Source organism: Trichomycterus rosablanca, chromosome 18 (genome assembly GCF_030014385.1).
Source record: "Trichomycterus rosablanca isolate fTriRos1 chromosome 18, fTriRos1.hap1, whole genome shotgun sequence".
Lineage (NCBI taxonomy): Eukaryota > Metazoa > Chordata > Actinopteri > Siluriformes > Trichomycteridae > Trichomycterus > Trichomycterus rosablanca.
Window position 1 is genome coordinate 25,016,131 of NC_086005.1, and position 27,822 is coordinate 25,043,952.

Consider the following 27,822-nt stretch of genomic DNA (forward strand, 5'->3'; position numbering starts at 1 on the left):
CATGTTGCTTAATAGAACTGAACTTAGCAGAACTTATCTCTGCAGCTGTTTGTAATTGTGAGTTAGCCCATTTGTCATATACTATTTATTTTCTATTGTCCACAGAACTTTAAATCGTGAAGTAATGTATTTAAATCAAACATTTTAAACGTCTTAGACCCAGTAGTATTTGTAAACGCCGGAGCATTAGCACTGAGCTGTGAGAGCACTTTAGCACACTGCTTCTAACAGACAGCGTCTCTTTGTGCTCGAGGAAGCGCTCGGAGAAGTCGCGAGCAGGTTGGCGCGCGCACTCCAGCCAATCACAGCGCGCGCTGTCTCTGCGCTCAGTCTCAGTCACACTTGAGTCCGCTGCCTGTCTGCGCTGCTGGATTTTGCGCTGCTTTGCTTCACTCGTCGCTGGATTTTTGCTCGAGTTTTCGCAGAAGAAAACGTCTAACAGAGCCGCTGTATTCGCAATGAAGGGTCCTGCGTTCTGGGCGGTCCTGGTCGGAATGGCCATCGCTTTAATACAACGAGGTAAGTGAGACGCGTTTGGGATAAACGTGCACCGCACTCGTGCTGAGAAAGTGCAGTGTTTTCTCTAAATGCATGCTTCATTCGGTGTGGTTGTGGAACTCTTGTTTGACGCACTTTCGTACTAAGGAGGGATGTTAGATAAGAGATTTAAGTCGTGTCACTCCAAGGTGATGCGCTTCCACAGAGCAGGAATGTGTTCTGCGCGCTACAGTAGCCTTACGTGTGCGCGCACTTTATAAACTTTCATAGAAAGCACCATGAGGGTTTGAAGTAAATGTTGGCTCGACACGAAAACACATTGTTTACTTGTTGCTTTTTATATAAATAGAACAGATAATGTACTGGGCGGCACGGTGGCTTAGTGGGTAGCACTGTCGCCTCACAACAAGAAGGTCCTGGGTTCAATCCCCAGGTGGGGCGGTCCGGGTCCTTTCTGTGCGGAGTTTGCATGTTCGCGTGTCCGCGTGGGTTTCCTCCGGGTACTCCGGTTTCCTCCCACAGTCCAAAAACATGCCACCAGGTTAATTGGAAACACTGAATTGTCCTATAGATACCTAGCCGCTAGATGCACTAGTGCATTGTAGTGCCGGTCCCAAGCCCGGATAAATTAGGGAGGGTTGTGTCAGGAAGGGCATCCGGCGTAAAAATTGTGCCAAATCAATGAGCGATCATGAGGATGACTCACTGTGGCGACCCCTGAAAAAGGGAAAAAAGCCGAAAGAAGAAGAAGAAGAGATAATGTACTAGAAATATCCGAGAATAGTTCTAAAAGAATATTTATATTGTCTTTATACGTGCCCCAATAAACCACCCTCTATCATGTCCTCTGTTCTGTCATAAATTATTTTAGATTAGGATTTTAACATCATGTTTTACACTTTAGTTACATTCATGACAGAATTCATCAGTTCACAAGTTTAATATCAAACACAGTCATGGACAATTTTATCTCCAATGTATCTCCAATTCACCTCACTTGCACGTCTTTGAACTTTGGGAGGAAACCGGAGCACCCGGAGGAAACCCACACAGACACGGTGAAAACAAACTCCACACAGAAAGCACCCCTACCACCCCACCTGGGGATCGAACCCAGGACCGTCCTGCTGTGAGGCGACATATGTGCCCCAGTAAATCACCCTCTATCATGTCCTCTATTCTGTCATAAATGTCTTTAGATTAATAAACATACATACAGCATTCCTGGGTTCATGTCACATGTAGGGTTGCCAGGTGTTCAGGCAATGTTATGGTGGTGTTTGGGACTGCAAAGGTGACTAAAGAGCCAGATCTGGCAAACTGACATGGGAAGAACATGGCAAGCATGCCAAACTTCTCATACACATTAGCCGTATAGTCAAGGTTCGAACACTGGCGCTGTGTAGCACCACACTCACTGTGCACCTCATTAGCTCACATAAGTTTCACACCATGGTAGGAACCCACAGAAATCACTCACTCACTGACACCTAGAAGCAGTTTAGAGAAGCCAATTCAACATGTCCTTGTTTTTCTAAAATTCAAAGGAAATATAAGCAGAGAACATGCTAAACTTCTCACATACATTGCCAAGAGGCAAGGATTAAAGCCTTTTATTTAGGATTTGAAATCTATGTGGCACCCACAGTACTCACTGTGCAATTTATCCCCACTTATAATAGGATTTAGATGTTTTATTCATTTACATCTACATCCTCATCCTGGTCAGTGTGTCTGGCGCAAGCAGGAAACAAAGCTGAAATCTATCGCTGGGCATAGCACAATCACATGAAGGGAGGTTAGAGTAGCCGGTCTATGTCTTGATGTTTTTGGGAGGTGGGAGGAAATCAGAGTACCTAGTAGCAAACTACTCAGACATTGGGAGAAGATAGCAAACTCGTCCCTGACTGATGGAAAGAGGATTGTTTAAACAAACAACAATTTGCTAGATTTCATGTATTTAAAGGTACAGTATGTTCTGTCAGAAGTTTATTTGCTTTGACCTTTTTTTTCTTTTTTTTTTTTTTAATGTCAGTGTCATTTTATGCATCATTATGCATCACTGTTTATGTGTAATCAGTAGCAGGATGGTATTTTTGAAAGACATGCGCTACAACTACAGATATGTCAGAACAGCCAATATTGTAATTTTTAGCTAATTGTGCATTCAGAAGACTAATTTCATGATGCATTTCCGGGCTTAGCCTCCCATGATGTAAAAAAGTGTGCTCTGATTTATAAATAAAGCTTCTTGTTTAAACATGGGTAGGTGAGTATATCTAAATGTGTTTGTTGTCATTTAATAGAGACTGGTTGTCATGGGTTCTGGAGTGTTTCCCTCTAGACTCTGAATGAGAGAGAAAAAAAATGAAGAGCGAGAGACCCAGATAAACAAAAAGCATGTGAACGAGAGAGAGAGAGAGAGAGAGAGAGAGTGTGAGTGTGTGAGAGTGTGTGTGATTCTGACTCTGAGAGTGGCTGTGTCCATGTTGCCAGGCTGCAGCACATCCACCTGCAAAGCTCACGCCAACATCCCATCCATCCAGAGCGATTCTACGCTTTAGTCTCTTCCAGCACGGACTGAGATAATGCAAGTAGAACATGGGATTACACTTCAGTTTAGAGCCACATTTGGGATCCACTTCATCTACAAAGGGTTTATGTTTTTGAAGTTTCGAAGTAAAATAAAAATAGTCACTGGGTTCAGAAAAGCTCGGTAGTCTGTTAGTACTTGATGTAATGATCACTTTTATATAGATTATTTAATATTATATAGATTGATTGCCAGAACATGTCTGACATTTATACTGCTGCACAAAGGGCAAGTATGAGGTTATTATATACTGTTCCACACACACACACACACACACACACACACACACACACACACACAGTCCAAGCACTTATTTCCTCCTGGCTGACATCTGGCAAACGGACATGGGAAGAACATGGCAAACATGCCAAACTTCTCAGACACATTGATTGTAGTCAAGGTTCGAACAGAGGCTCTGTGTAGCACCACACTTACTGTGCATCTCATCTGCTCACCAAGTTTCACACCATGTACATATAGTATATACTACATATTATACTATATAATATACTGTTTCACACACACACACACACACACACACACACACACACACACAAATGCACACTCTCTTATAATTGGCTGTGGGGGCACGGTGGCTCGATGGGTAGAACTGTTGCCTCACAGCAAGAAGGTCCTGTGTTCGATTCCTAGGTGGAGCGGTCCGGGTCCTTTCTGTGTGGAGTTTGCATGTTCTCCCCAGGTCTGCTTCGGTTTCCTCCCACAGTCCAAAGACGTGCAAGTGAGGTGAATTGGAGATACAAAATTGTCCATGACTGTGTTTGACATCTTGTGTAACCAGTAACTACCTGTCCTGTCATGAATGTAACCAAAGTGTGTAAAACAACGTTAAAATCTTAATTAATAAATAAATTATATAAATAACTGGAGGTGTGTCTGTGTTCAGAATTAACCAATTACATTTAAACTCATGTTGAATAGTAGTCACTACCTGCCATCAATTAGAGTGACTCTAAATTTTAGCTGTTCTAGTAGGATTTTTCTGACATTTACTTAGTTTATTCCTACAGCAAAAGTCATGCTCTGCAAAGAGCATCACGGTCTGAAAAGAGCTTTGTAATTGTGTGTATTTTTTATGTTAATGGAGGAAAAACAGTCCCAAAACATCACAGATATTCAACCGAATTAACCAGTGGTAATAAGGTTATTTTCTGTATAATCATAGTGCTGCAAAACCCACCCTGAGTGTTTTTTGGCAAAAAAAGCTCATTATTTGTCTGACCATAGAATCTGGTTCAAATATTTAAAAAGTCCACTAAGTGATTGAAATGTATATGTGGTGTCTGTTGAACTCCAGATGCTTATGTCTGTGGGTCAGTAAAGGAAAAGGCTTCCTTTTGACTTTCTTTTGAGCAATTATTTAATTGTAGGCATCTAATTAAAGTCTTTGAGACCCCATACGAGTTCATTTCCTGCAAACCTGCATAAAGAATTATTTGCATCTCTAACCAGCCTTCGTACTGTGCATGTGGGCAAAGTACAAATGTCCTGCAGGTTCATTAGTGCTTTGGTTGTTTTAACCTTGCTATTATTGCCAATTAATGGATATTTTTTAGCTCTTGCTTGATTTATGAACACTTGACATCCAATCTAAAGAATGAAAAAGTTCTCCCTGTATGTTAATACTCCAGTAAAACAAAAAACAGAGTTGAAGAAAACCCCACTGCAATGAGTCTGTGGAGGTCACATCAGTGATAAGGCACTCATTTCACTAATCACTTTCTTTTCAAGCAAAAGCAGAGTGATCAATCACAAATAAAATTAACCAGATAAAGTTGCTTCAATTTCATTAGCTCAAGTTTTTGTTCAATTTTGCACATCTGTTCTTATAGTGGATCTTCAAATAATCTTTTGCTAAAAGGTTTTTTCTCATTGGAGGATGGAAGTCATTTTTCAAGAGCGTCGCCGTCCCGGAGTGACGCAGCAAGGCATGTTATTACGAAAATTAGACCCATTAGGAGCAGCGGATGACTCCGACTAACATCAGTTTCAGTCCAGATGTGAAATCGTTACTTTGTCAGTTTCATCAAAAGGACGAGTGGTGCATTAGAGATATTTAGTGCAGTACAGTAGTTATTTTTTTAAACTAGTTATGTCTTTATATATATACTGTATATATGTATATATATATATATTTTTTTAATGCATATTCTCCCCATTTTCCTCCAGATTTTAGTGCACTCAATTTATTGTCTTCCGCCGCTGAGGGATACCCAATTGCATCCGAGGAGAGCACGTCGCTGTACACGCCTCTTCCGACACGTGCACAGCCCTCCTCTTCTCGCCCCTGCATTCTGCACAGGCGTCTCTTCCGCCAATCAGGGTCCTTACACAGCGTATGAAGACCCAGACACCCACCCACACATAGTCCGGACCCCACCCTGCAGATACGGTGGCCAGTTAGTATCTGCTGCAGGCACTGCCAATTATGCCGGCTAGATGGTGCCCAGCCGACCGGTGGCAACACGGAGTTTCGAACCGATGAGTTCAGAAACTCAGTGCAGGGGTACAAGCGGAACATCCCTCTGCGCCACCTGGGTGCCTGTTATGTGTTTTTGATCATGTTTATGAAACTGGTTAATATTTATTAAACCGTTTCCCTGTCATTGAGTCATGTGTTTGTTTAAGCATGTACTGTATGTGTGTGGTGGATTTTAATCATGCACAGAGGTTATTACAGTAAAACAAATCAAACAGGAATGTAGATCACAATTACTTTCTTGCTGTGCCATTTACCTCTCATTACCAGTGCCTTTAACAATTAGTTTCTATTAATTGCCACAGTGTGTGTGAATGTGTGTGGCTGCTGAATCGATTTAGCCTAACTATTTTTTTTGTAGTTTATCAAACGTAAACATGAGGCACTTGCAATCCAGTGCAGTGTAACAATACTTTCAGCACCTACAGTTCTGTGATAATTGCAGTTTTCGTCTGGAACTGTTGGCTTCTTACACCTCAGCTGCTTTAGTTGGTTGAGCTTTGACCCCGGCTTTATCTAAAGTTAAGAAATGTAAAAAAAGAAGAAAAAAGTTGCACTGTATACATTGGTATAGGTCTAAAGTACTGTAGTTCTACCACAATTACATGTGAAAATAAATGCAATGCTGTGAGACGGTTTAAAAAGGAAAAAGAAATACTATTTAAACTCCCTGTCTTTCTTTTTGGGTGTTTTTGTATGTTTTATTATTGTATAAAGTTAGTAACTAGTTTGTATGGATATAGTATTTAATATACTGTAGAATGGTTTCAGTTCCTTTTGAATGCTTGGCATGTATAATTTACTAACGTAATTTCTAGAAAGGTTCAGACATTTGTAAAAACAAATAGCTGTGATTTGTTAATTCTCTTGAACTTTTATTTACTGTAGACAAAAGTACAAAGAAAATACTTTGCACTTTATATCATTTTGCTCACTAAATGAGTAAAAACAAACATATAATACATTATACACAATGCAAGGCCTCATTTTGGATGCACTACAACAGCTTGGCTTTGTTAATAGAGTGTGTGTGCCTGACTGGCCTGCCTGCAGGCTAGATCTTTCTCCTATTACATTTACATTTTCAGCATTTAGCAGATGCTTTTATCCAAAGCGACTTACAGAATGAGCGGAACACGATGCGCAATTGAGGGTTAAGGGCCTTGCTCAGGGACCCAACAGTGGCAACTAGGTGGTGGCGGGGCTTGAACCGGCAACCTTCTGTTTACTAGTCCAGTACCTTACCCACTGAGCTATCACTGGCTATTAAAAATATCTTGCGTATCATTTGAAGGAGAATTAGACAGTGGCGACCATGGCCTGTTGGGCAGCTGTAAAATTCATTTTACAAAACATTAATATTTAGTGTTCTCAGTCAGAAAGTGTCATTACTTGGAAATATTTTGGAACACACTGATAATCATACCTCTGTCTCATGTTTTTTTGAGTGTGTTAAAGGCATCAAATTATGTATTTGTTTATATTTCTGTAAACGTTGGTCTGAAAACGCAGTATCAACTTATTAAAGATACTCTGCATCTTAACAGCCGGCAGTGCAGCAGATTATGAGTTCAATGATGCCACACCAACCAGGGATTTGAACCATTAGCTTTTAGCAGTAATGGCTTATCTCTTTGTTTGCTCTGCTTTAGACTTGAAATCCCTAAGTGGTTTCCATTGGAGAGCTCCAATCTCATGCAAAATATGCTCTTTTTTATCTGCTTTAATCAAATTAGCATAAAAATAAGTTTCCCTGATTTCCTTCATACTCACCCTGTTTATTTTGGTGCGTGATGCTTGGTGAAAAGGGAATGGGTTTTTAGTCCCACTGGAAGTTATTATGCAATTTCTTTGCTTCTTTTGAGCTTTAGAGCTTTCATATTAAAGTCTCAGAAGAAGCATTTTAATTTAGGTGTCATAATTGTCTTTGATATGATTGCTGAGAAGAGGGGTTTAACAAAATGTATTTTATTCTGTATATAAACATATTACATTGCAAAAAAACTTAAAACTATTTAGAAAGAATTTATTAAGGATAATATATATGATTTTACCGTGGGTTTGAGGCTGCAGACCAATGAAAATCAAATCCAATACTGTGTTGTTATTATTATTTTTACAAAATGCTTTTGCTCTCAAGTTTTGTTGATTAGGTAATAAAATATCCAGTATGTACTGATAACACAGACACAATAAAACTATTTCTGACACATAGGCCTTTATTTCTATTTTTCTGTTGCAACTATCTCATGCTAAATAACTGCTTCATCACACTATAGAAGAGGGACAGAATTTAGAAAATGTTAACAGGCAATTACTGATTTCCACCCCACAATTATATGCAATTAAAAGAATCTATAAGAACCCCAATGCCAATTCCATAGCATAGATCATTTTTTTTGTGCTGTGCTGTGTTGTCAGATTTGGTTTTGGGGTAAGATAATTTAGTAGCGTGCATCTCCTATACACTGTACATTGACACTCAAAGCAGTCATTTTTATAAAACATCTTTTAGTCTCATTAATTCCAAATATTCTGACAGCTCTGTGCAGTTCAGTAGTGTTGTGGTCAGCTGGTGACTGTGGGTTAATAATGAGAGTTTTAGGGGGACAGGATGTGCAGCACAGAGACCCAGAGCCAGACTTGGGTCGTCATGTGAAAGGAATGTAGCCCTTATATGAAGTTTAGTACAGCTATACAATTACTTCTTTGTATTCATCAACATCAAACAAAAAACTTATTGGAAAACTTGACACTGTAAACATCAGGAATTAAAAGTAAATATTAGAAGGCATATTAAAGTTGTTTTAAACATATTATTGTAATTATGTATAATTTAGAATTAGAAGTTCTTGTGTGATCTTGTGTGATCCTGTCAGCCAGAAGGCTTCTCATCAGACTTTAAACTACGTCTGTAAGAATTCATGCCTGTTCAGTCATTTGTATGGCTGCATGGGCACTGACGTCGGTCAAGAAAGCCTCAATTCATGGTCTGGTTCATTCCAAATCTGTTCAGTGGGGCTGAGGTCAGGGCTCTGTCCAGGCCACCGGAGTTTTAAACCGAGCTTTTCTTCATGTCTTTATAAAGCTTGCTTTGTGCACATTTATTACATTCGTTAGCAATTGTTGTGGCTGAAACACATGAATTCAATATTAATACATAAAGCTTGTTGTAGCCTTTTGGGTATGTTACTGGACTAGTAATTGAAAGGTCGCTGGTTCAAGCCCCACCTCTGCCAGGTTGCCACTTAACCCTCAATTGCTTAGACAGTATACTGTCACAGTACTTTGAGCTGCTTTGGATAAAAGCAACTGCCATATGCTGAAAATGTAAATATAAATATATATATTTGTTTGACAGTGTGGTAATGTGAAGGTAATAAAGTGGCCATCAAAAAGCCCTGACCCCATTTGCATAGAAGATTTATGAGTAGAACTGAAAAAGCATGTGCCAGCAAGGAGGCCTACAAACATGACTCAGTTACACCAGATCTGTCAGGAGGAAAGAGACAAAATTCCAGCAGTGTATTGTGAGAAGCTTGTGGAAGTGGAATAAATCAGTGTCTCTAGTATTATTTTAATATTTCCCATTCTTTAAATATATTAGTGATCCCAACTGACCTAAGAGAAGGAATTTGTACTAGGATTAAAAGTCAAGAATTGTAAAAATGTTGCAGGTGTAGATAAACTTATGACTTCAACTTACTTTGTGCTGAAGATATGACTTGTCACTGTAGTGACATGCTGTGATATTAACTGTATCTTGCTATCTGAACTTTCTTTTTTTAGAGGATTTGCATACATTTACCTAAGCAGTTGAGTTCAGGTAAAGTTCGATGGCAGCACTGGAACTCCCAGCCACTTATGAAAAGGAAAATTTGCTTATTTTTTATCTACTGTACCTACAATGATGCAGGTTCTCACTGCATCACTATTAACTGAGAAAGCAAGAAGAAATGTCATCACATTGGAATACATTAATCAAAGTACATAATGTAGGAGATTGGAGAAGGTGAAATCATTAATCTTATATAAATTCTACTGATATAACAGATGAGTAAAATGATTATTCTGTCTGTACATACAGGATTAAAGCTCTGGATTATTCATTTATAGAAACAGATGGAAGAAATGTGATTTAGTATTAAACACCATGTAAAAATGTAGAGAAAGTGTAATATGAACATTTAATATTCTGCTGTTTGACATTTAAAGCGACTGAATAAATTCTTTATCTCTTAGTGTAGGTTTAATGTTAACTGCTTGATAATTTTGTGTAATTCATTCTCACCTGGCGGCATGGTGACTCGGTGGGTAGCACTGTCGTCTCACAGCAAGAAGGTCCTGGGTTCATTCCCCAGGCGGGGCGGTCCTGGTCCTTTCTGTGCGGAGTTTGCATGTTCTCCCAGTGTCTGCATGGGTTTTCTCCGGGAGCTCCGGTTTCCTCCTTTTAAGTAAGTTTATGATGCATTTATCAAGTTTAAATATTTTGTGTTTCCTTCAACTCACAATAACAATTACATTTACATTTTCAGCATTTAGCAGACGCTTTTATCCAAAGCGACTTACAGTACAGTTACAGTATTCAGTCTAAGCAATTGAGGGTTAAGGGCCTTGCTCAAGGGCCCAACAGTGGCAACCTGGCAGTGGTGGGGCTTGAACCAGTGACCTTTCGAATACTAGTCCTGTACCTTAACCACTAGGCTACAACTGCCCTAAATGATGGAACTTATTTTAACCAGTCAGTTTTCTTCAGCAAAATTTAGGCCTATCCAGTCATCCCAAGGAAAAAAAATAATAACAAAAAAATGAATTCCAATTTCAAAGTCATGGTCGTTCACTGCCGTGCTATGTCACACCCTTTGCTTCTTATGTTAATCCTTATATGTGTCCTCTTTAAAAGCCTGGCACTGTGTTGTTTTTCTTGTAGCAGATGGCACAAAAAGCGGTTAAGAAGCACATGGTCAGCTACTAATCCGCATGCTAGTGATTAGTGTGTGTGCGTGCACTCGCACAGAAAGAGCGCTGCAAGTGGAGTCCATAGATTAAATCACATTTTTATTTCTTCTAGGTATTAAAGCCTGGAGCTAAGAACCACTCCATCTCATACGTATAAAATGAAAAGTGCTAATGAACATAAACAGATGAGATGTGGCAGTTGAGTCAGCATCCTGCAGAATCGCTTCTCTTCATTTTACAGCTGAGAGTCTGCAGTGTTCATTGAATTTCAAGGAAGCTTATAGGGGATTCTCATAATTAATGCTAAACGCTTGGGTGACAAGCTTAATGGCCTTTTTGGGTCAATGTAGAAAAGAATGTTTTCATTAATCACTGGCTCTTTGCTATCTGTTCTCTGGTCAAAGACTTGCTGCAGTTTATTAAGTTCGTAGTCCTTTGTAGGTTCCAGAAACTGTTCATTTAACTTCCAAATAATTAAGTTCTGTTGTGGTACATTAAACACCATCATTTAAAATTAATTGTAAAATAAATAAGTATTTAGTAAATATTTGTGTTGATTTTATAGCTTTATGACAGTATTTCTAACATCATTGTACTGAAAAGGCTAGACGCAGTTACTTGCTGCAGGTTTGTAATGCACTCTGTGGTGCTTGAGCCTATCTCAGCTTTTCAGTGGGCGCAAGGCACACAGTAACACACCGTATGGGGCGCCAGTCCATCGCAGAGCAGACACACATACACACACACCCACACATACACACACCTATTCACCTCTAGGGCAATTCAGTGTCTCCAGTTAACCTGACTGCATGTTTTTAGACTGTGGGAGGAAACCAGAGTTCCCGGAGGAAACCCACGCAGTGATGGGGAGAACACGCAAACTCCACACAGAAAGGACCCGGACCGCCCCGTCTGGGGCCTTCTTGCTGACAGTGCTACCCACCGAGCCACCGTGCCGCCCCTGCAGTATATTTATACTGTAAATCAGAATACAGTAATTTAAACTAGAAACATATCAAACCTTAATGGCAAATACCATTATTCATGCCCAGTACGTCTTTCTGTCGTTAATCTAATTCTGCCCAAGGGAGATAGTAAACTCTACCGTCAGTCATGCTAGAATAGTCAGGAATAGTTCAGTATGCTATCAATGTTTACATTCCCTAAGGTTTTCTACTGCAAAAACAGCCCCGAGAGTGATAACCACTGGCTAAAGGCTGCAATCATTTCTGCTTTGTGAAATATTTTGTGCCAGCTCGCAAGTCAAACACCCAGATCATGTAAATATAAACAAGTAATTTACTTTGTCACCTTAATCAACTTAAATTATGTTTTGGCTGATAATAGCTTATCTCATTAAAATTCTGACACTTAATCAAGCTATATTTGAAGCAGGTCATTTGCATGTCCGTGTAGAATAAGTAGCAGTTGTTGCATATTTATTAGACGGCTGTAATAAGGATGGCGAGCTTCCAGGACATAAGATAGAGCCCTGGTGTTCCAGTTCGTGTTGTTTATGCTGTTTGTAATTTCAGCTTTGATGCAGGGTTTCTCCATGTCATTTGCTTTAAGCTATTTATTCTCATTACTAGGTTTTAATTATTTTTACAATAAAAGAAAGTGAAGGATTGTAATTGGTGTCACTGTATCATTTATTGGTGCAGCATTACGTATTTATTTAATCTGTAAGTCTTAAAGTTTTAGACGTCACATTTATACTTTGTGTAATTTATTCTAGGTTAGGTTAGGATAGGTTTAACACTCATACGGGTGTCCTGTGTTATTTCATCATTCACATCTATACCACGCAGTTCTGCTGTGATGGGGCTCCCTGAGCCACTGCTGATATAATGATAATCTTTCTTATCAGGAGTTCACCTTGGTTCCAGCTTTAATGTGACTTCCGAGATCATTTTGTGCACGATATGAAAGATAAAATAATGACTATGTCAATGTGGCTACGATTGTGCAATTTCATCGAGCCAACCGGATGGTAATAGAAGTGTCATTTTAAGAAGCTCATTGTGATGATAGGGCAGCATTACAGTGGAACAGGAATGGCGTCTATCCAATGTGATTTTTCAAATAAAATGTTTAACTGTTGTCGGGTAAAATATGTAATAAACACCATTATCAATAAATAGGCCCCACTAAATTAATAGGAAAATGTTTTGTTTTTCAACAATCACAGACTTTACAGATTTTTACAGAAAAGTGCCCCATTCTCATCAGTCATTAATCCTCATAAATTGAGTGATAGAATAAGTGGAAGCTATGAATACGAAATTACTCGTTCGTGTTTTGACACGCCCCCCTCTGTGTCCACAGAATTGGTTGCGAGTTTTTCAAACTCAGTTTCCCGAATCGTGTTTTTAGCTGCTTTAGACTTTGACATCTTGGACATTTTGACTAACCAATTGCTAACTGAATTGTCATATGATTGCTAGTGTACCATTTGATTAATTTTCTGTGGTGTAGTGTGCTGACAATGTTTGATGTATGTATTGACATGGTATTGAATGCATTTTGTCCCTTTGTGGGTTCCATAATCAGCGGAAAAGTGTGCTTCTCTACACACATGATCTACACACGCTGTAGTCTGTGCTGTGCCTCAAAAGAACAAGTATTCTTTTCCTGATAGTTTGTTTATTTCTTACTTTATAAACTCTGCAAACTCTAAAGACACATGATAACACTAGGGCTGCCTCATACTGCAAATCAACCAGTAAACGTAAGACTCTTGAATGCTACGCGGATGATTGCGGCCGTGAATTAGGTAGGGCCTTATCAATAAATAATGGTAAAATTCACACTACAAAAAGTATTATAAAACAGTACAACTATAACAGCAATCAAAATTGTGCCCAGTTTCAAACATTTGTTGCACAGCTGCTAAAGTTGGCTTCTGATATACTCGGTTTGTTCCTTGCTTTCAGTCACTGGCTGTGAAGAGTTTTGCTTGGTATCCCAAAGTCTGTGAGAATTTTGTTTTAAAGACTCTGGTTACCTTCTACCTTCCAAAATTCACATAAAAAGTTAAAACAGCAGTACTGAATTGCCCCTAGGTATGTGTGTGAGTAAATTTGTGAGTGTATGCTGCCTGCAGTGGCTTGGTGCCCTATACAGGGTGTGTAGCCACCACGCACCCAGTCATTTTGGCTAGTGGAAAACCATTTGGAATTCATTCAAATTTATGTAAGTGCAAAGTTATGGGTCAGACATCTGCTACATAATGTACATCAAAGCAAATCAGCAAAAAGCAAAACATAGTCTACCTGTTTATGGAGATCAGTTTACTTTCTGATCTCAGTTGGTATAGATTTCCTAAGGCTGTGTTTTGATGGAACAGAAACAGAAGGGAACTGTATTTATATCTACAGATGTGGAAGAACTTATTGACAGGTGCCTGTATGCAACGTTTGTGTGAGTGGAATGATCTGAGAACTGATTCTAGTTGATTTTAGTATTTGAAAGAGATCTTAGAAAGAAAGACTTACAATAACAGTATAACAGTGTACACACCATACCCATTTATATTATATAGTCAAAGTACAAATTCTTATTGGCTGCTTATCTCCACCGTTGTCGAGACAATAGCTTGTTAGATTTGAAAAGAGCCATGCAGAAGGATGCCAGAGGGGATTCATGGGCAGTATATTCTACTTTAGTAAGTGGCTTTTTGGTGTCACTGTCTCACTGGTGTGTTTTCACCCCCCACCCCCACAGCATTACCTCAGAATAAGCTGTGGCCTGTGGTCTTATTATAAATGATGAAATAGTCCCTCATGAGGTTTATGGTCTCTCATAAAGCTAGCGTGGGCCTGCATGGCAAGTATTGTGTGTTCCATAGGAGAAGAACAAGCACGGTGGCATTATTAAGTTCATATCCCGCTGCGAAGTGGCACAGTTATTAATAAAAACGCAAATGACCCCAAAGGGCTGACAGCCATAACATGTCTAAATCAGGGAATCCAGACAGCAGCTCTGTACTAAATCACTGTTTGGTCTTTTACGTTACTCTCCATGGGGGAAATTTAGAAGTATCACTCTTGATTCTTTAAATCAGCTACAGATTTTTTCTTGGCATCAGATTGATGTGACAAAATAATGGAAACTTGTAATGATATACAGTATGTGTATCAAGAATTTAATAAAAGTAGGGTCTCTTTTCGCCTCCAAAGCAGCTGTAATCATTATATGAAAGCTGTAATACCAGTCCTAGTCCCAAAAGGTGGGATTTGTGATGGGATTTTGGAGCACACTTCTCCAAAAGGTGAATGGAGATCTATTTGATATGAGATCTGCTTGGTATATGATAGTCCAGAGTCTCTGTTGTTGTGCATTGTGCTTCCTAATGCTCCACACGTCTGGAAGGTTTAACACATGTCGAATGAGGCTTAGCATTGTCTTGCTGAAACGAGCACAAATGTCCTAGATGTCCTAGAAAAGTCATCGTCTAGATGCTAGGATACAGTTTGTTGCTCCAAAATGCCTTTGTACTGCTCAGCAGTAATGGTGCTTTTACACCCCCAAGCATGACAAATACTGGATTTTATACTTTGCATTGGTAACAATCAGGATGGTTTATTTCCTCTGTGGCTTAGAGAACACTAGGGGTCTGTACGAGAATGTTTGTGATCTGTCTACATAGACACATTTTACGTCATCCTACATGTGCTCCCGAGAAGAAGGCTGTGTGAATTCTTAGATGCCTTAAAATGATGCCTACTAAGGTGCCTTATTTTAAAGGTATAAACTGAATGAATAATGAGGGAGCATCTGATGCTTCCTTAGCGGTAAAAGCAATCCCAGCATTCGGTGCGGCACAACTTTTCTCACAATAAATGACAAATATGGTGGACGAATGTGGAGCAACTAATGGAGTTCTTTTCAAATGTAAATAAATTCTTATTAATTTTTAATTTGTTTAATTTGTACTGTATACATTTAAAGGGGCATCAGGAAAACCACATTTCTATGCATTACCCTAAGATTAAGAGCACACATGAATCATGCTTGGTGGATAGCACTGTCACCTCACAGCAAGATGTATAATTAATTTGTATAAAGGTGCACAAGTGGAATTTATTTGCGAATTCAGGCTTGTCCGTTTTTGGTACACGGAGGGAGATGTTAGCTGGCATGCTAGTGGGTTGTGCCGCTTCAGCCCACTGGTTTGAATGGCCTGCGGGTAACTGTGTTAGCTTAGTAAGCGAAACTGTAGCAATGTAATCGCTGTAATCGCTGTTTAACTAGTGCGTCTAAATAATCTGCCATCTAAATAAAGTCCGTGTCTTATTAGAATCCTCTCTACTGAGGCCACTGTCCAGGTAGGCAACAAAGCAGCTCACTAGGTTTTGAGACAGACCCTAGGAGAACTTCTGTTATTTTCAGACCACAGTGCACGGTTCCACTTTTGCTTGAGCCGAAAGAAGGCTGTGTCATTTCTGGATGTTGTTGTACTGCATGGGTTCCACTTTCCTCAGTAAAGCCTTAACTTGCATATGAAGATGCAGCATTAAACTGTGTTTCCTAACAAAGGGTTTTCTGAAGTATTCCAAAGCCTTTGAGGTTATATTCATTATATTCAATGAAGAATCTTTAGAATTGGCCTTTACAGAATAGCTTTTTGTGGATTCTCTTAATCTTTTAATAATCTTGTCAACTGTAGATGTTTAACTTTCTTAATTGCTTGCAAACATGCACCAAGAAAAATCCTAAAGTATTGGATGATTTTCTCATGTAATTTTACATACTAACAAACACGTTCTTACTCTTAAATGACCAAAACATTCAATAATACTGATTGTATACCTAATCGAAATATCATTACCTCTTACCTACCCAGATGTTTATCTTTAAAAAAAGGATCAAAACATGTGTTTGCACTTACATTCTTACAGTGCACCATCACAACTTATTTGGATTGTGCTACAGGCATTAAATTAGAAATCAGCCCATATTGATAAAAATCTTTTATTTTCTTTCATCTGTGTTCCTTAAACACCCTGTAAAAGTCATGACAAATTTACAAACAACTGCTTTTTGGTTTTATTTGCATTTTACCTACTGTTCCATTTTTTTTTTGGAATTGGCTTTATATAAGGATGGGATAGATGGCTGTACATATTTCCTTTAAATGTAAATCTAGTTGTAGGAAATATAGTGAAACCACATCATAGTTCTTTTTTTGGTTGCTGTGGTGTCCTTGTTGCATCTCTGCAAATGTTTTTTTTTTATAAGAAAGGTCTTTGATTCACACCAATTCTACAGATTCCAGCTTTGTAAAGCTCACAATGTCCATTTTTTATTAAGAGTGGCTCATAGAAGTACTTTTGTGAGTGTACTTTTGGATAATTTAATGCTGGCCTTGTAAAGTGCTTCAACATGTAGCTACTATTTCACTTTCCTGACCATTTTTAAACGTACACCATTATGAAATGTAACATTCAACAAGCTCATGATAAGGTGCCACTTTTTTCTCCATATACTGTAGCTGGCAGTCATCCTATTATAGCTGCTACTATCTGTACTGCTCTGCCTTAAATAATCATTCTGTTATTTTGCCTCAAATACCCAAATATTTTAGCTCCTCTGCTTGCCCCGTGTGTCAGGTGTGTAAGAGAAAACGTTTGCAGTCGAAGCACTCAGCTGTTGACTATCCTTACGGTTTAAATTGTGCTACGATCCTGTACATGCTGAGACCAATGCATAAATATTAGGGCCTGCCAGTTTATACAGATTGATTTTAGGAGAGTACTGTGTGTAGAAGACCACATTTATATGCATTGCCTCCCATACAAATGCATGATTTTGTAAATGGGGCTTTCTCCTCCCAAATTTAAGTTTTAAGAGCACACATGAAACATGCCAGTGAAAATAAATGAATGCTGGCTTGGTGGGTAGCACTTATACCTCACAGCAAGTGGGTTATTCTCACGAAGTCAAGCTCATGAGGTGGCATGAGGAATTTTGATAAACAAAGTCAATGTTAACAAAATAATAAATATAAAATCATAAACATCTTTCTTTGGTCTACCTTGCACGTGTTTTGAAATGGACATTATAAGTATATTTTTTGTTGTTTTTTCACTTTTTAGGGCAAAATTCTCATTTCCGCAACGTGTCCATCTAAAAAATTTTTACATTGTGTAAAACTTTTCATATTTAAATATTAAAAACAAACAAAAAAAATCTATGCATATCATACTATGAACACGTTTAGTAAATAAACATAAAAGATTTGTTATTTATTTGTAAAAGCAATAAACTTAATAAGAGAAAGGAGTGTGTCCAACACCAATTTTCTCATCCACCGCAACAATTTTCAATCATTGGTTAAATCCACAAGGAACTACATTTTCAAGGCATTTTCGAAGTCAGGGAAGACTTTGGCTGTGACACTCAAGATGGCTACCAGGTAAGCAGCTCTTCTCATATCTCTCTAGATAAAAGATAAAAAGTTTGCTCATCACACTGTGTGCATGACTTTCTGGTTCTCATTACCGATATATCAAGTATTGAACTTTTAAAAAAAGTTGCAGTTTTTATTTTTGATTATGATAAACTATATTAAAGTCTAAATGTAAACAGTGAGTGAAAGTTTACCTAGCCCACATGGTGTCTCTACAGTTAGCAAAAAAGGCTAGGGTCACTCATCCTCCGCAACAGCATTCTCACTTACCGCTACAATTGAGCGCCTGTTGCGGTGGAGAGATGCACTGTTTCGGTAATGAGAAATTGACTACAAATCCTCATACAGATGACTTTTGTTTACTTCCTGATTGTTATGAGTGCTGCCATGAACATTTCTTAGATTATGCTAATTTAGCTATTGTAAACCACCATTAGAGGTCACTGATTTTCTATTTACTTACAGACAGGTAGCTGTTGAGAAAAAAAAGGAAGCAGCAAAAGCTAGGCTATCGAAGTTTAGGGAGAAAATTTACAGCAATCCTGAGCTACTTGAGGAGTACAGAAGAAGAGAGAGACAGAGGTTAGGGGACAAAGTGATTATAGCAAAGAATTATAACTGTCATTCAGAAAAACACTTGGACGCATACACTCACAGACACAAAGACACACAATTGTTCGAGTTAAAAAGTTACTTTCACATCATATGCATTTCAAAGTATGGATTATATACAAATAAATTCAGATTTTGTTCATTAATGTTATGCTCACCATTTCTAGGTATCAGGAACGTAAGAAAAATAGAAAAATAAAGACAACTCGTGATCTGACCAAAAAGCAACATGACAAAAAGAAAAAGCAATGGAGGGAAAACTCAGCCAAATATTACAGAAAAAAGAAACAACTTCAAGCACTTCTGGACATCACCCCAGCGAGTGAGAACGAAAATTCCTTTCAGCATGAAGAAATAAACAGTCAAGAACTCAAAAATTCAAACAGTGAATACACTGCAGAACATAAATCCTTAACAGAACACATCCCAGTCACATCGTTGCTCACCATCAGTTTAACACCAACAACAGAAGAAAGATACCTAAACCTGGCTGGACCAGTAGGAGCATCCACTCCACACACACCACCACCAGAAACAAGAAAAAAAGAAAGAAGAGCAAAACTTGTAAGCAAATTAAGATCAAAATTAAGATACGCTGAAGAGAAACTTCAGGAGAAGTCTAAAGAATTACAGAATCTCAAAAAAAGAATTAAAAGACTTGAAGCAAGGAAGAAGACCGCAAACAGGCCAACTGTAAATAATGTGCAAAAGGTCAGGAAAACCAGAGAGGGTTTCCCAACAATTCCCAACAGCAGCAAGAGGAGGGAAATGAGAAAACTTGTAAGCCGTTTCCTGCACCAAGATGATGTCTCCACTGTTGTCAATGGGAAAGCTGGAGAGATAAGGCAAAAGGGACAAATCTACAGAAAAAGGACCCTGTCTGACACCCTGGGTAAACTTCATAGAAGATTTTGTGCTGAGAACCCCGAGCAATGTGTGTCCAAAGCCCAGTTCTTCAAACTGAGGCCATTTTGGATAGTTAGGCCCAAAGTCACAGACAGGGACACGTGCTTGCAAAATGCATGAGAACTTCGGCCTAAAAATAAAAAAGTTGCAGCAGCTTGGGGTTCTCAAAACCGCAAACATGAGAGACATTGTAGAGTCCAGTGTGTGTGACTCAAACAACATGTCCTGCATGTACAGACGATGCCCGGACTGCAAGGAAAAGACATTTCCCACATCACTGGATCCTTCGACCCAAGGAAACATTGTTACATGGCAGGAGTGGGTAACAAGGTCTATCAGCATTGCGAAGACTGGCAAAGACGGATCCATTGAAAAGAAGGATGTGAAAAACACTTTCCTTGAAAACAAGAACACTTCAATTGAAAAGCTGGTGGCCATGACAATTGAGAATCTCCCAAATTTTGCAATACATCTATTTAACATAAAGCACCAATTTGTGGCACTCAAAACTTTGAGAGAGACCCTCTCTGAGACTGATGTGGCAGTACATGTAGATTATAGTGAAAACTACAGCTGCAAATACTCATGTGAAATCAAGGAGACACATTTTGGAGGTGGAAACCAACAAGTAACCCTCCACACTGGAGTAGTCTACCTCAGCAGTGGCAGGGTGGAGTCCTTTGCATCCATCTCAAAGTGTCTTCAGCATGATGCCAAAGCAACATGGGCTCACATTGACCCAGTGATGAGGAAAATACGAGAAAAACATCCAGATGCCAGAAATATTCACTTTATTTCAGATGGTCCAACATCCCAATATAGAAACAAGACGTCTTTCTACTTAGCTTCCACAGTGCCTTTCATGCGAGGATTTCAGTGGGTGACATGGAACTTTACAGAGGCTTCCCATGGTAAAGGTGCACCAGACGGAGTAGGCGGTGCCTTAAAGAATCTGGCAGATCGAATTGTCGCCTATGGAACAAGCATTCCAGATGCAGACACACTCTTTGAGCAGCTGGCAAAGAATTCTTCTGTGACCCTCTATAAGGTATCAGAGGAAGACATTAAGGCAAGCAATGAATTGGTTCCTACACAATTGAAATCAGTTCGGGGGACAATGAAAATTCATCAAGTGAGTCCACAGTCCAGTGTTAAGTTGAGCACAGAAAATGCAACATTAAAACACTTCAGTAGCCTATTATACAAATTAATAAAGCAAATAAGCTCACAATAATATCTATGTCTATGAAACAGCAGTATCAAACAAGGATTCTGTTTTATTTTTCTGTTTTTCTAATCAAATTTAATCACACAGCTTACATCCACAAAACCTGGAGTCATCAGCACAAGGGAAGTGTCATGTTTTTGTGAGAAAGATTGCCAATGCTTTTCTCCATGTGTCCATACCTTCTCTGAAAGAGAGGAGAGCCCTGATAACGCTGAATCTACCATAGAGGTTGGACAGTGGGTCCTTGTTGAATATGATGCCGAGTTGTTCCCTGGCACAGTCACACAGGTGAATTTAATTTTTTAAGATTACTAATTATTTCTATAACTGAAAATGCAATGAAATTATTAATTGACTGGTAATGTAATCTAGCTATATGATAATGTGTTTTCCAACCCCAACAGGCCAACGGGACTTGGAATAAAACATTTAAAACTGCTTTGCTTAATAATTTTTTTTTACTACATTGTTGATGGACAATACGAAGTGGACACTATGAGCTGCGCAGGAGAAAACCGCTTCTTTGTCCCGAGCATCCGATTTCCTGGAGAAAGGGTCTGGTACTACCGCAATGACATACGGGACATAATTCCGGAACCACTTCCTGTTACCTCTTCAGCAAGACACTTCTGTGTTTTGCCTGAAATATGGGCAAGACACAGAAAAGTAACACATCAGTGACTAAAAATTTTACAAGTCTGATTGGTCACAGCAGGCATGCACCACTGGTCTTACGAGCTTGTGGAGTTGGAGTCTCTGAGAGATCTTTGTTTGAAATTTGTTGGACAGTTTCCATTAGTTCATTGTATTTGAGATGTTTTATTGTGGGTACTGTAGGCTATATGAAATGCTTCTTTTTATGACCAAATGTTTGTAGGTTAAATGTTCATAGAAAATATGAATTGTTCATGAAAAATAGATATTGTATGTTAAATATGTAAGTCATCTGAACCCTTGCTTATTTGTTAATGTATTAAACTGATTAACTTTGCTAAATCTCATTTCCGAAATATTCAACCTCATTTCCGAATCATCATTCTCATTACCGAAACTGTTGTTTATTTACAAATTAATTAATTATCAGAGAGACATATTTTATTCTTAATAGTATTCACATAATTTATTAAACTTTTTAATTCATCTCTGTTTATTAAAAAAAGAAACATATTTGTTTCAGTCTAATATCCTAAAAAAACAAGTTGTAAATTCTTGAGTATGTTGCGGTAATGAGAGAAATTAAGAAAAATTTAAAAAATAACAAATATGAAAAAAACACTCAACGTCATTTTATGTAGCTCTGTACATGAGTGGTGTTAATCTGCTTTTAAAATTGCCAAAAATATGTATTTTTAATCATATATTTGATGTATTGTCACATTGCGGTAATGATACATTTTTGTGGACTTCATCTTTAAAATCCAAAGAAATACACAAAATAATTTTTTTAATGTTATGAAATTAATGGACACAGTAGGTTTAGACCTTGATCTTAAATCATCAAAAAGAAATTTGTCTGTAAATGCCTTTTGAAAATTTTAATGTTGGATGCCCTTTGAATCAGGATTTCGTGAGAATGACCCAAGTAGGTCCTGGGTTTGATTCCCAGATGGAGCGGTCCTGGCCCTCTCTGTGTGGAGTTTGCATGTTCTCCCCGTGTCTGTGTGAGCTCCGGTTTCCTCCCACAGTCCGTAGATGTGCAGTGAGGTAAATTGGAGATACAAAATTGTTCATGATTGTGTTTGACATTAATCTTAAACTGATGAATCTTGTGTAGCCAGTAATCACTAGTCCTGTCATGAATGTAACCAAAGTGTGTGAAACATGACGATAAAATCCTAATAAATAAATAAATCTACATCCTCTCCAACACCATTAATTATGAACTGCCAAATAAAGCCATTTCTGCAGTCCATCCAAGAACCTTTGTGTTTGTCCACATAACCCCGATTGATTTTTCACAATCTGTCCTTCACTCAAGGTGCACAATGATTACGCTCGGATGATATTGTCTTCTCGCTGTCGGTCTCATCGGATTTGAGACTTGCAAGCTGTTTGGTCAAATCGGAATGATTTAATTACGAAATGCATCTGTGTAAAATGCTTCAGGGAGATCAGTGAGGGAAGACAGGTGGGAGCATGTTGGCCCTCTACCCATTCTTGCTCTGCTGAAATTTGGCAGTCATATAGAGGAGAGAATTTATGAAATACACTGATGATTTGTCTTCATGTTAACAGCGACTTTAATGGTGTGAATTATGAATGGTGAATTTTTGCCATTTCAAGACATTATACGAGGGATCTTCAAAAGGTTTCCGCACTTTTATATTTTGGTTGGAAACGGTGAGGGCGGGAGGAGTAGTAATCGGTCGTGTCTGAGAGACTAAGAGATGCTTGTAGTCCGGATTTAGCTCCATCTGATTTCCACTTTTTTGGATGCTTAAAGAAGCTTTAAGGGGAAGAAGATGTTCATGTGATGATAATGTGAAAGTGCATCAACATTTTTTGCTGATGGCAGTAAAATGGTACGACGCTGGGAAAAGTGTCTCACAAAGGTAGGTGACTATGTAGAAAAGTGATGTTATTGAAATTCTTAATAAAAAGAGCTTAAAAAGTGTAGAAACTTTTTGAAGAACCCACATAACATTTTGGCAGACCATTAATGGTCAGTTGTAGCTTAGCGGTTAAGCTACTGGACTAGTAATTAAGAGGGCGATGATTCAAGCTCCACCACTGCCAGGTTGACACTGTTGGGTCCTTGAGCAAGGCCCTTAAACCTCAATTGCTTTGGATGAAAGCGTCTGCTAAATGCCGAAAATGTAAATGTAATGGTCAAACACAATTATTATTATTATTATTAGTATTATGAAATAAATCATCTGTTGACTTTCTGCCAATCAGCTTTTGCTTTTAGGCAGTTATTTAATTATTGTAATGACCAACTTGTCTGAATTTGCCAGCCTGTCCTTCACACCAGTTTGTAATAAATTTTCACAGACATCCATTCTTGCTAAAGAGAGTCACACTAAGTCATATATGTTCCTCCACCGCTCGTGCTGCCACCTTGAACAGACAGCAGAAGTTATTGTTACAGCAGTAAAGAGGAGAAAGACTATTTGACCTTCCCTCTTTCAGACACACTTAACTATGACTGTTGAACATCTGGCCGGGCTGCTAGCACTGCTGAGATGAGAACTCCAGAGCTCAGCGGTGGTGGGTTAATTCATTAGACTACTGTGTCACCCAAATGGCCTAGTATGAGAAATTCTAATCAGTGAAGGAGAGTTTATTTGCATGAGTTTCTTTTGGGTAGTCTTTTTTTTTGCTTTTCTTTCATCTATTAAAAAACAACAGAAGGCAGATTAACTGTCCCTGTGTGTGAGTGATTAAATGAATAATCGTGTCATGACCTGTAATAAATTAGTGCACTGTCCGGAGACTGTCTGCCCTGTGTTTCTGAGTCATTCCTGACCCACCATAACCCTGGTAGAGAAAAGAAGTAGTTAGTATAAATGAATGAAAGAATAAACGATTGACTTATATTTACAGCTTTGGTATAGGTAATTTAAAGAGAAGGAAAAGGAATAGAGCATCCTTCTGTCAAACTAAAGCAACAAGCTGTCAATTCTTAGAGATTATGAGTAACCTTTAGTGAACCGGACTCAACTAAAAGGCTGAAAATAATTTAAGTTCTTAACACAAACAAGGGGAGGTATGTCTGAAAATACATGAGCGCTCTGTAAGTATGTGCTAACAACAGTGTGTTCTGTACATCAGTCATTTTTCTGCAGTTATATAACGCTTTGCATTTGTATTATGGCACAATGGCTCGGTGGGTAGCACTGTCGCCTAACAGCAAGAAGGTCCTGGGTTTCGATCCCCAGGTTCGATCCCCTCCTTTCTGTGTGGAGTTTGCATGTTCTCCCTGTGTCCGCGTGGGTTTCCTCCGGGTGCTCCGGTTTCCTCCCACAGTCCAAAGACGTGCAAGTGAGGTGAATTGAAGACACTGAATTGTCCAAGACTGTGTTCAATATAACCTTGTGAACCGATGAACCTTGTGTAATGAGTAACTACCGTTCCTGTCATTAATGTAACCAAAGTGTGTGTGTGTGTGTGTGTGTGGGGGGGGGGGTCCCCTGTCATTGGCCATGGGTGTCTGGCATTTTTGGGAATAAAAGGTGGGTTTTGTGGTTGGAATGGCGTTTGTGTTGATGAGTTTAAGGGTGTGTTTTGTGTTCATTTTATGTTAAATTTTCATTAAGTGTGTTGCGTTTGATGTGGTGAACCCATTTTGTGCTCGTGTGGTCATAGCGGGAGTGGTCAGTGTATTCAGATCTAGCCTCTACTTTGTGGTCTGTACTGGTTCAGAAGCGACTGAATTAAGAGTGATGCCTCCTGTAGTTCAAAAGAGTAGAAATATCTCGTTCTTTCTGTCCATCACCACAATATGTTTATATGACATATAAAGGTATTCTATTCTGTTACTGTGCAGTTAATGTTTCATTGTGTTGGAAAAGGAAACAGGTGTGACAGAATCACAGTTTGATTTGTCATGAGATAAGTGTAATGTGTTAAATAAAGAGTAATAAATAAAAATAAATAAAAGAACTAGGATTGCTTCCCCCCTGTGAGATAGGTTGCAGCTTATAAGAACATGATCACTTTGTTAAACTGAGTTAGCCACTGCTTTGTGAATTTTCTATGGTAGGACTGGACAAACAAAACGACTTCACTGTGGTGACCTTTTTTCTCTCTTTTCTCTGTAACGGAAAAAAGAACCTCTAAGAGCGTGTTCCAGCTTCGACATCAGACTTGCAGTTAGTGGGGCAGAATGATTGCAGGTCTTTATTATTGCTCCTAATTTGCCAGCCTTAATGATTTTTTTGCAAAAAAGTAATGAGCTCTTCTGTTCAAACTCATCCTTGGATAAAGTCGTTATGCTGCTTTTTTGCGAGAGCGCACGTAGGGTCACACGGGGGACTGAGTTTTAATGATGTTGCGGTACAAATCCTTCACAACAATGGTCAACACTGGTATTTTGGGATAATATAATAAAACGGGACAGCCAATGGGACTTCGGCGAGACTTGCTCCAACCTTTACATTTAAGCTGCTAATTAGAGCTTGAACTTATTGACTACAGTGACAGTGGTAGCCTGGTGGGTAGAGCTTTGGGCTATCAACTGAAAGGTTGAGAGTTCATTCCCAGCTCTGCCATGCAGCCACTGTCGGGCCCTTGTGCAAGGCCCTTAACCCTATCTGCTTCAGGGGCGCCGTGACCCTGACTTACCCTGTGCTCTGACCCCAGCTTCGAAACAAACTGGGATATGCAAAGAAAGAATTTCATTGTACTGTACGTCTGTATATGTATATATGACAGATAAAGTAGGTAGGGTTTGTGCTGTACAGCCTCAGAGATCTAGGTATGATCCCGACTCTTCTTACCATAGATTACTGTGTGGAGTTTTGCATATGCCTTCGTGTTCACATGGGTCTCCTTTGGGTACTGTATTTTTTCCCCCACTTTTCTCAACATGTGCCAGTGTGTACTGGCTATTTTACATTGTTTACATATACTGCTGTGCAATATCTGTGTAAAAATCACCCTTATAATTAATATACACCATAGCCAAAAGTATTTGGACACTTCACCATGAGCTTGTTGGACGTCTCAGTTCAAAAACAAATGGTTTTAAACTAGAGTGACCTCTATGTGATCTTTACAGTATCAGCCACGCTTCTCACAAGACAAGTATGTGTGTGGGAATTTGTACCCATTCAGTTTAAAGAGCATTTATTTACCTTAATCGACGTTCCAGGTCATTCCAAAGCTGTTCAGTGGGGCCAAGTTCACTGGAGTTTCTTTAAACTGAGTTTTTCTTAATGTCTTTATAAAGCTTGCTTTGTTTACAGCAAAGTTGGAAGCATACCATTTTCTTTATATAATTGATTTATTACAACCATTTTGCCTTTCTGGACAGCAAATGAGCAGATCTATCCAAGATTTTTTTGGTTCCTCAGATCTTGCCATGCTTTTCACAGTTCCCCTCAAGTGCTGTTTCCTAATTGCATTTCAGAAACACAGAATTGTGAGAAGTCATTTTTATAGCCTTTAATTAGCTTCATTGTTGAATCGTCAGTCAGCGTGAAGAGTCAAAAATGTATTACTCCCCAGAATTAAGACTTTACAGCTAGAAAGGTGTCATTTTCACACGAATAATGATATTTAATGATATTCTTCTAATGATGTGAGTTTAACGATTAGGATGGGGGTCTGCATAAATTTTGGCAGTGTAGTCAGTATGTTCTCAATGAAATAATACGTTATAATGCTAAATTCCTAAATAAGCTGCAATGTTTAGAGTTTTGTATACATACAAAGCTGAAATAAGTTTTAGTTAACTATAATTGTGGCTGTTTTTAAAAACGATTTGATGTTTTTGACACATTTTAATTATTACTAAGTTGAAATCTCAGATTTGCTGTTGACCAGTCAAGATTTGATTGTCTGTGTCTTGGGAGGGATGGATGATCTGGTTCTAAATCGCTACTACAATTGCGACCTCTGCTGGCTGGTCGAGGCACTTGCATGAGAAATGGCTGATGTCACAGATAGCAGTGCATGACTCTTCATAAGCAGTACTGCTCTCTGGGGAACTCTGGCTGGCGAAAAGAAGGGTCGGCTTTGCACATCGAAGAGTCAAAAAACACTTTTATTTAGAGGACAGAGACTTTATTCTGAGGCAGGAAAAGAAGTCACACTATCAATAATCAATTAGCCTCCTAGTGACTGAAGATTCAAGGTCTAGTAACCTGAAGGAAAGAGGATATTTACCTCCTCCCTCGTTCATGAAGCTTTACCTTATTGGATAAGCACATGACCTGCTATTTTAAATCCTTTGTGTTTTATTTTCGACCACAAGGTTAGGCTGCTGATTAGAAGCCAAGAACCTGAAGGATTCACTATTTTTGCAGATCCCAAAATGCAGGTTGTCAGATAGGACGATAGATAGCGGTGCAAGACACAGTATTTAGCTGCCATTTTTTTTATGTTTATTTTTTGATGTGTTTAATACATAAGAAACCCAAATGTGAGTAAACCTTATGAAAATCAACGTT

The 27,822-nt window shown here is 38.8% G+C and overlaps 3 protein-coding genes across 3 annotated transcripts in view; all 3 read left to right on the forward strand.

Moving 5' to 3' along the window:
- Positions 1-505: 505 nt before the first annotated feature.
- The window catches only part of ntm (neurotrimin), a 377,150-nt gene continuing 349,833 nt past the window's right edge, over positions 506-27,822 (forward strand). Inside the window, exon 1 of the mRNA XM_063013663.1 lies at positions 506-519. The gene's annotated coding sequence lies outside the window, so the exon portion shown is untranslated. The remainder of the gene's footprint in view (positions 520-27,822) is intronic.
- LOC134332231 (uncharacterized) lies at positions 17,901-19,556 on the forward strand. Its single transcript, XM_063013791.1, has 4 exons — positions 17,901-17,967; positions 18,427-18,543; positions 18,741-19,418; positions 19,520-19,556. The coding sequence occupies exons 1-4, from the start codon at positions 17,957-17,959 to the stop codon at positions 19,554-19,556; spliced, it is 843 nt and encodes a 280-aa protein (XP_062869861.1). The 5' UTR covers positions 17,901-17,956.
- LOC134332575 (uncharacterized) lies at positions 19,198-21,708 on the forward strand. The gene is made up of 3 exons (XM_063014282.1): positions 19,198-20,611; positions 20,795-20,995; positions 21,112-21,708. The coding sequence occupies exons 1-3, from the start codon at positions 19,592-19,594 to the stop codon at positions 21,178-21,180; spliced, it is 1,290 nt and encodes a 429-aa protein (XP_062870352.1). The 5' UTR covers positions 19,198-19,591; the 3' UTR covers positions 21,181-21,708.

Bases quoted from the DNA above. Each gene is read 5' to 3' on its own strand.
- LOC134332231 (XM_063013791.1), top strand. The intron at 18,544-18,740 runs GTTAGGGGACAA...CACCATTTCTAG, and splicing joins AGAAGAAGAGAGAGACAGAG to GTATCAGGAACGTAAGAAAA. The intron at 19,419-19,519 runs GCAAAAGGGACA...GTGTGTCCAAAG, and splicing joins GGGAAAGCTGGAGAGATAAG to CCCAGTTCTTCAAACTGAGG.
- LOC134332575 (XM_063014282.1), top strand. From the start codon at position 19,592: ATGCATGAGAACTTCGGCCTAAAAATAAAAAAGTTGCAGCAGCTTGGG. The intron at 20,612-20,794 runs GTGAGTCCACAG...TTAATCACACAG, and splicing joins GGACAATGAAAATTCATCAA to CTTACATCCACAAAACCTGG. The intron at 20,996-21,111 runs GTGAATTTAATT...CAACCCCAACAG, and splicing joins TCCCTGGCACAGTCACACAG to GCCAACGGGACTTGGAATAA.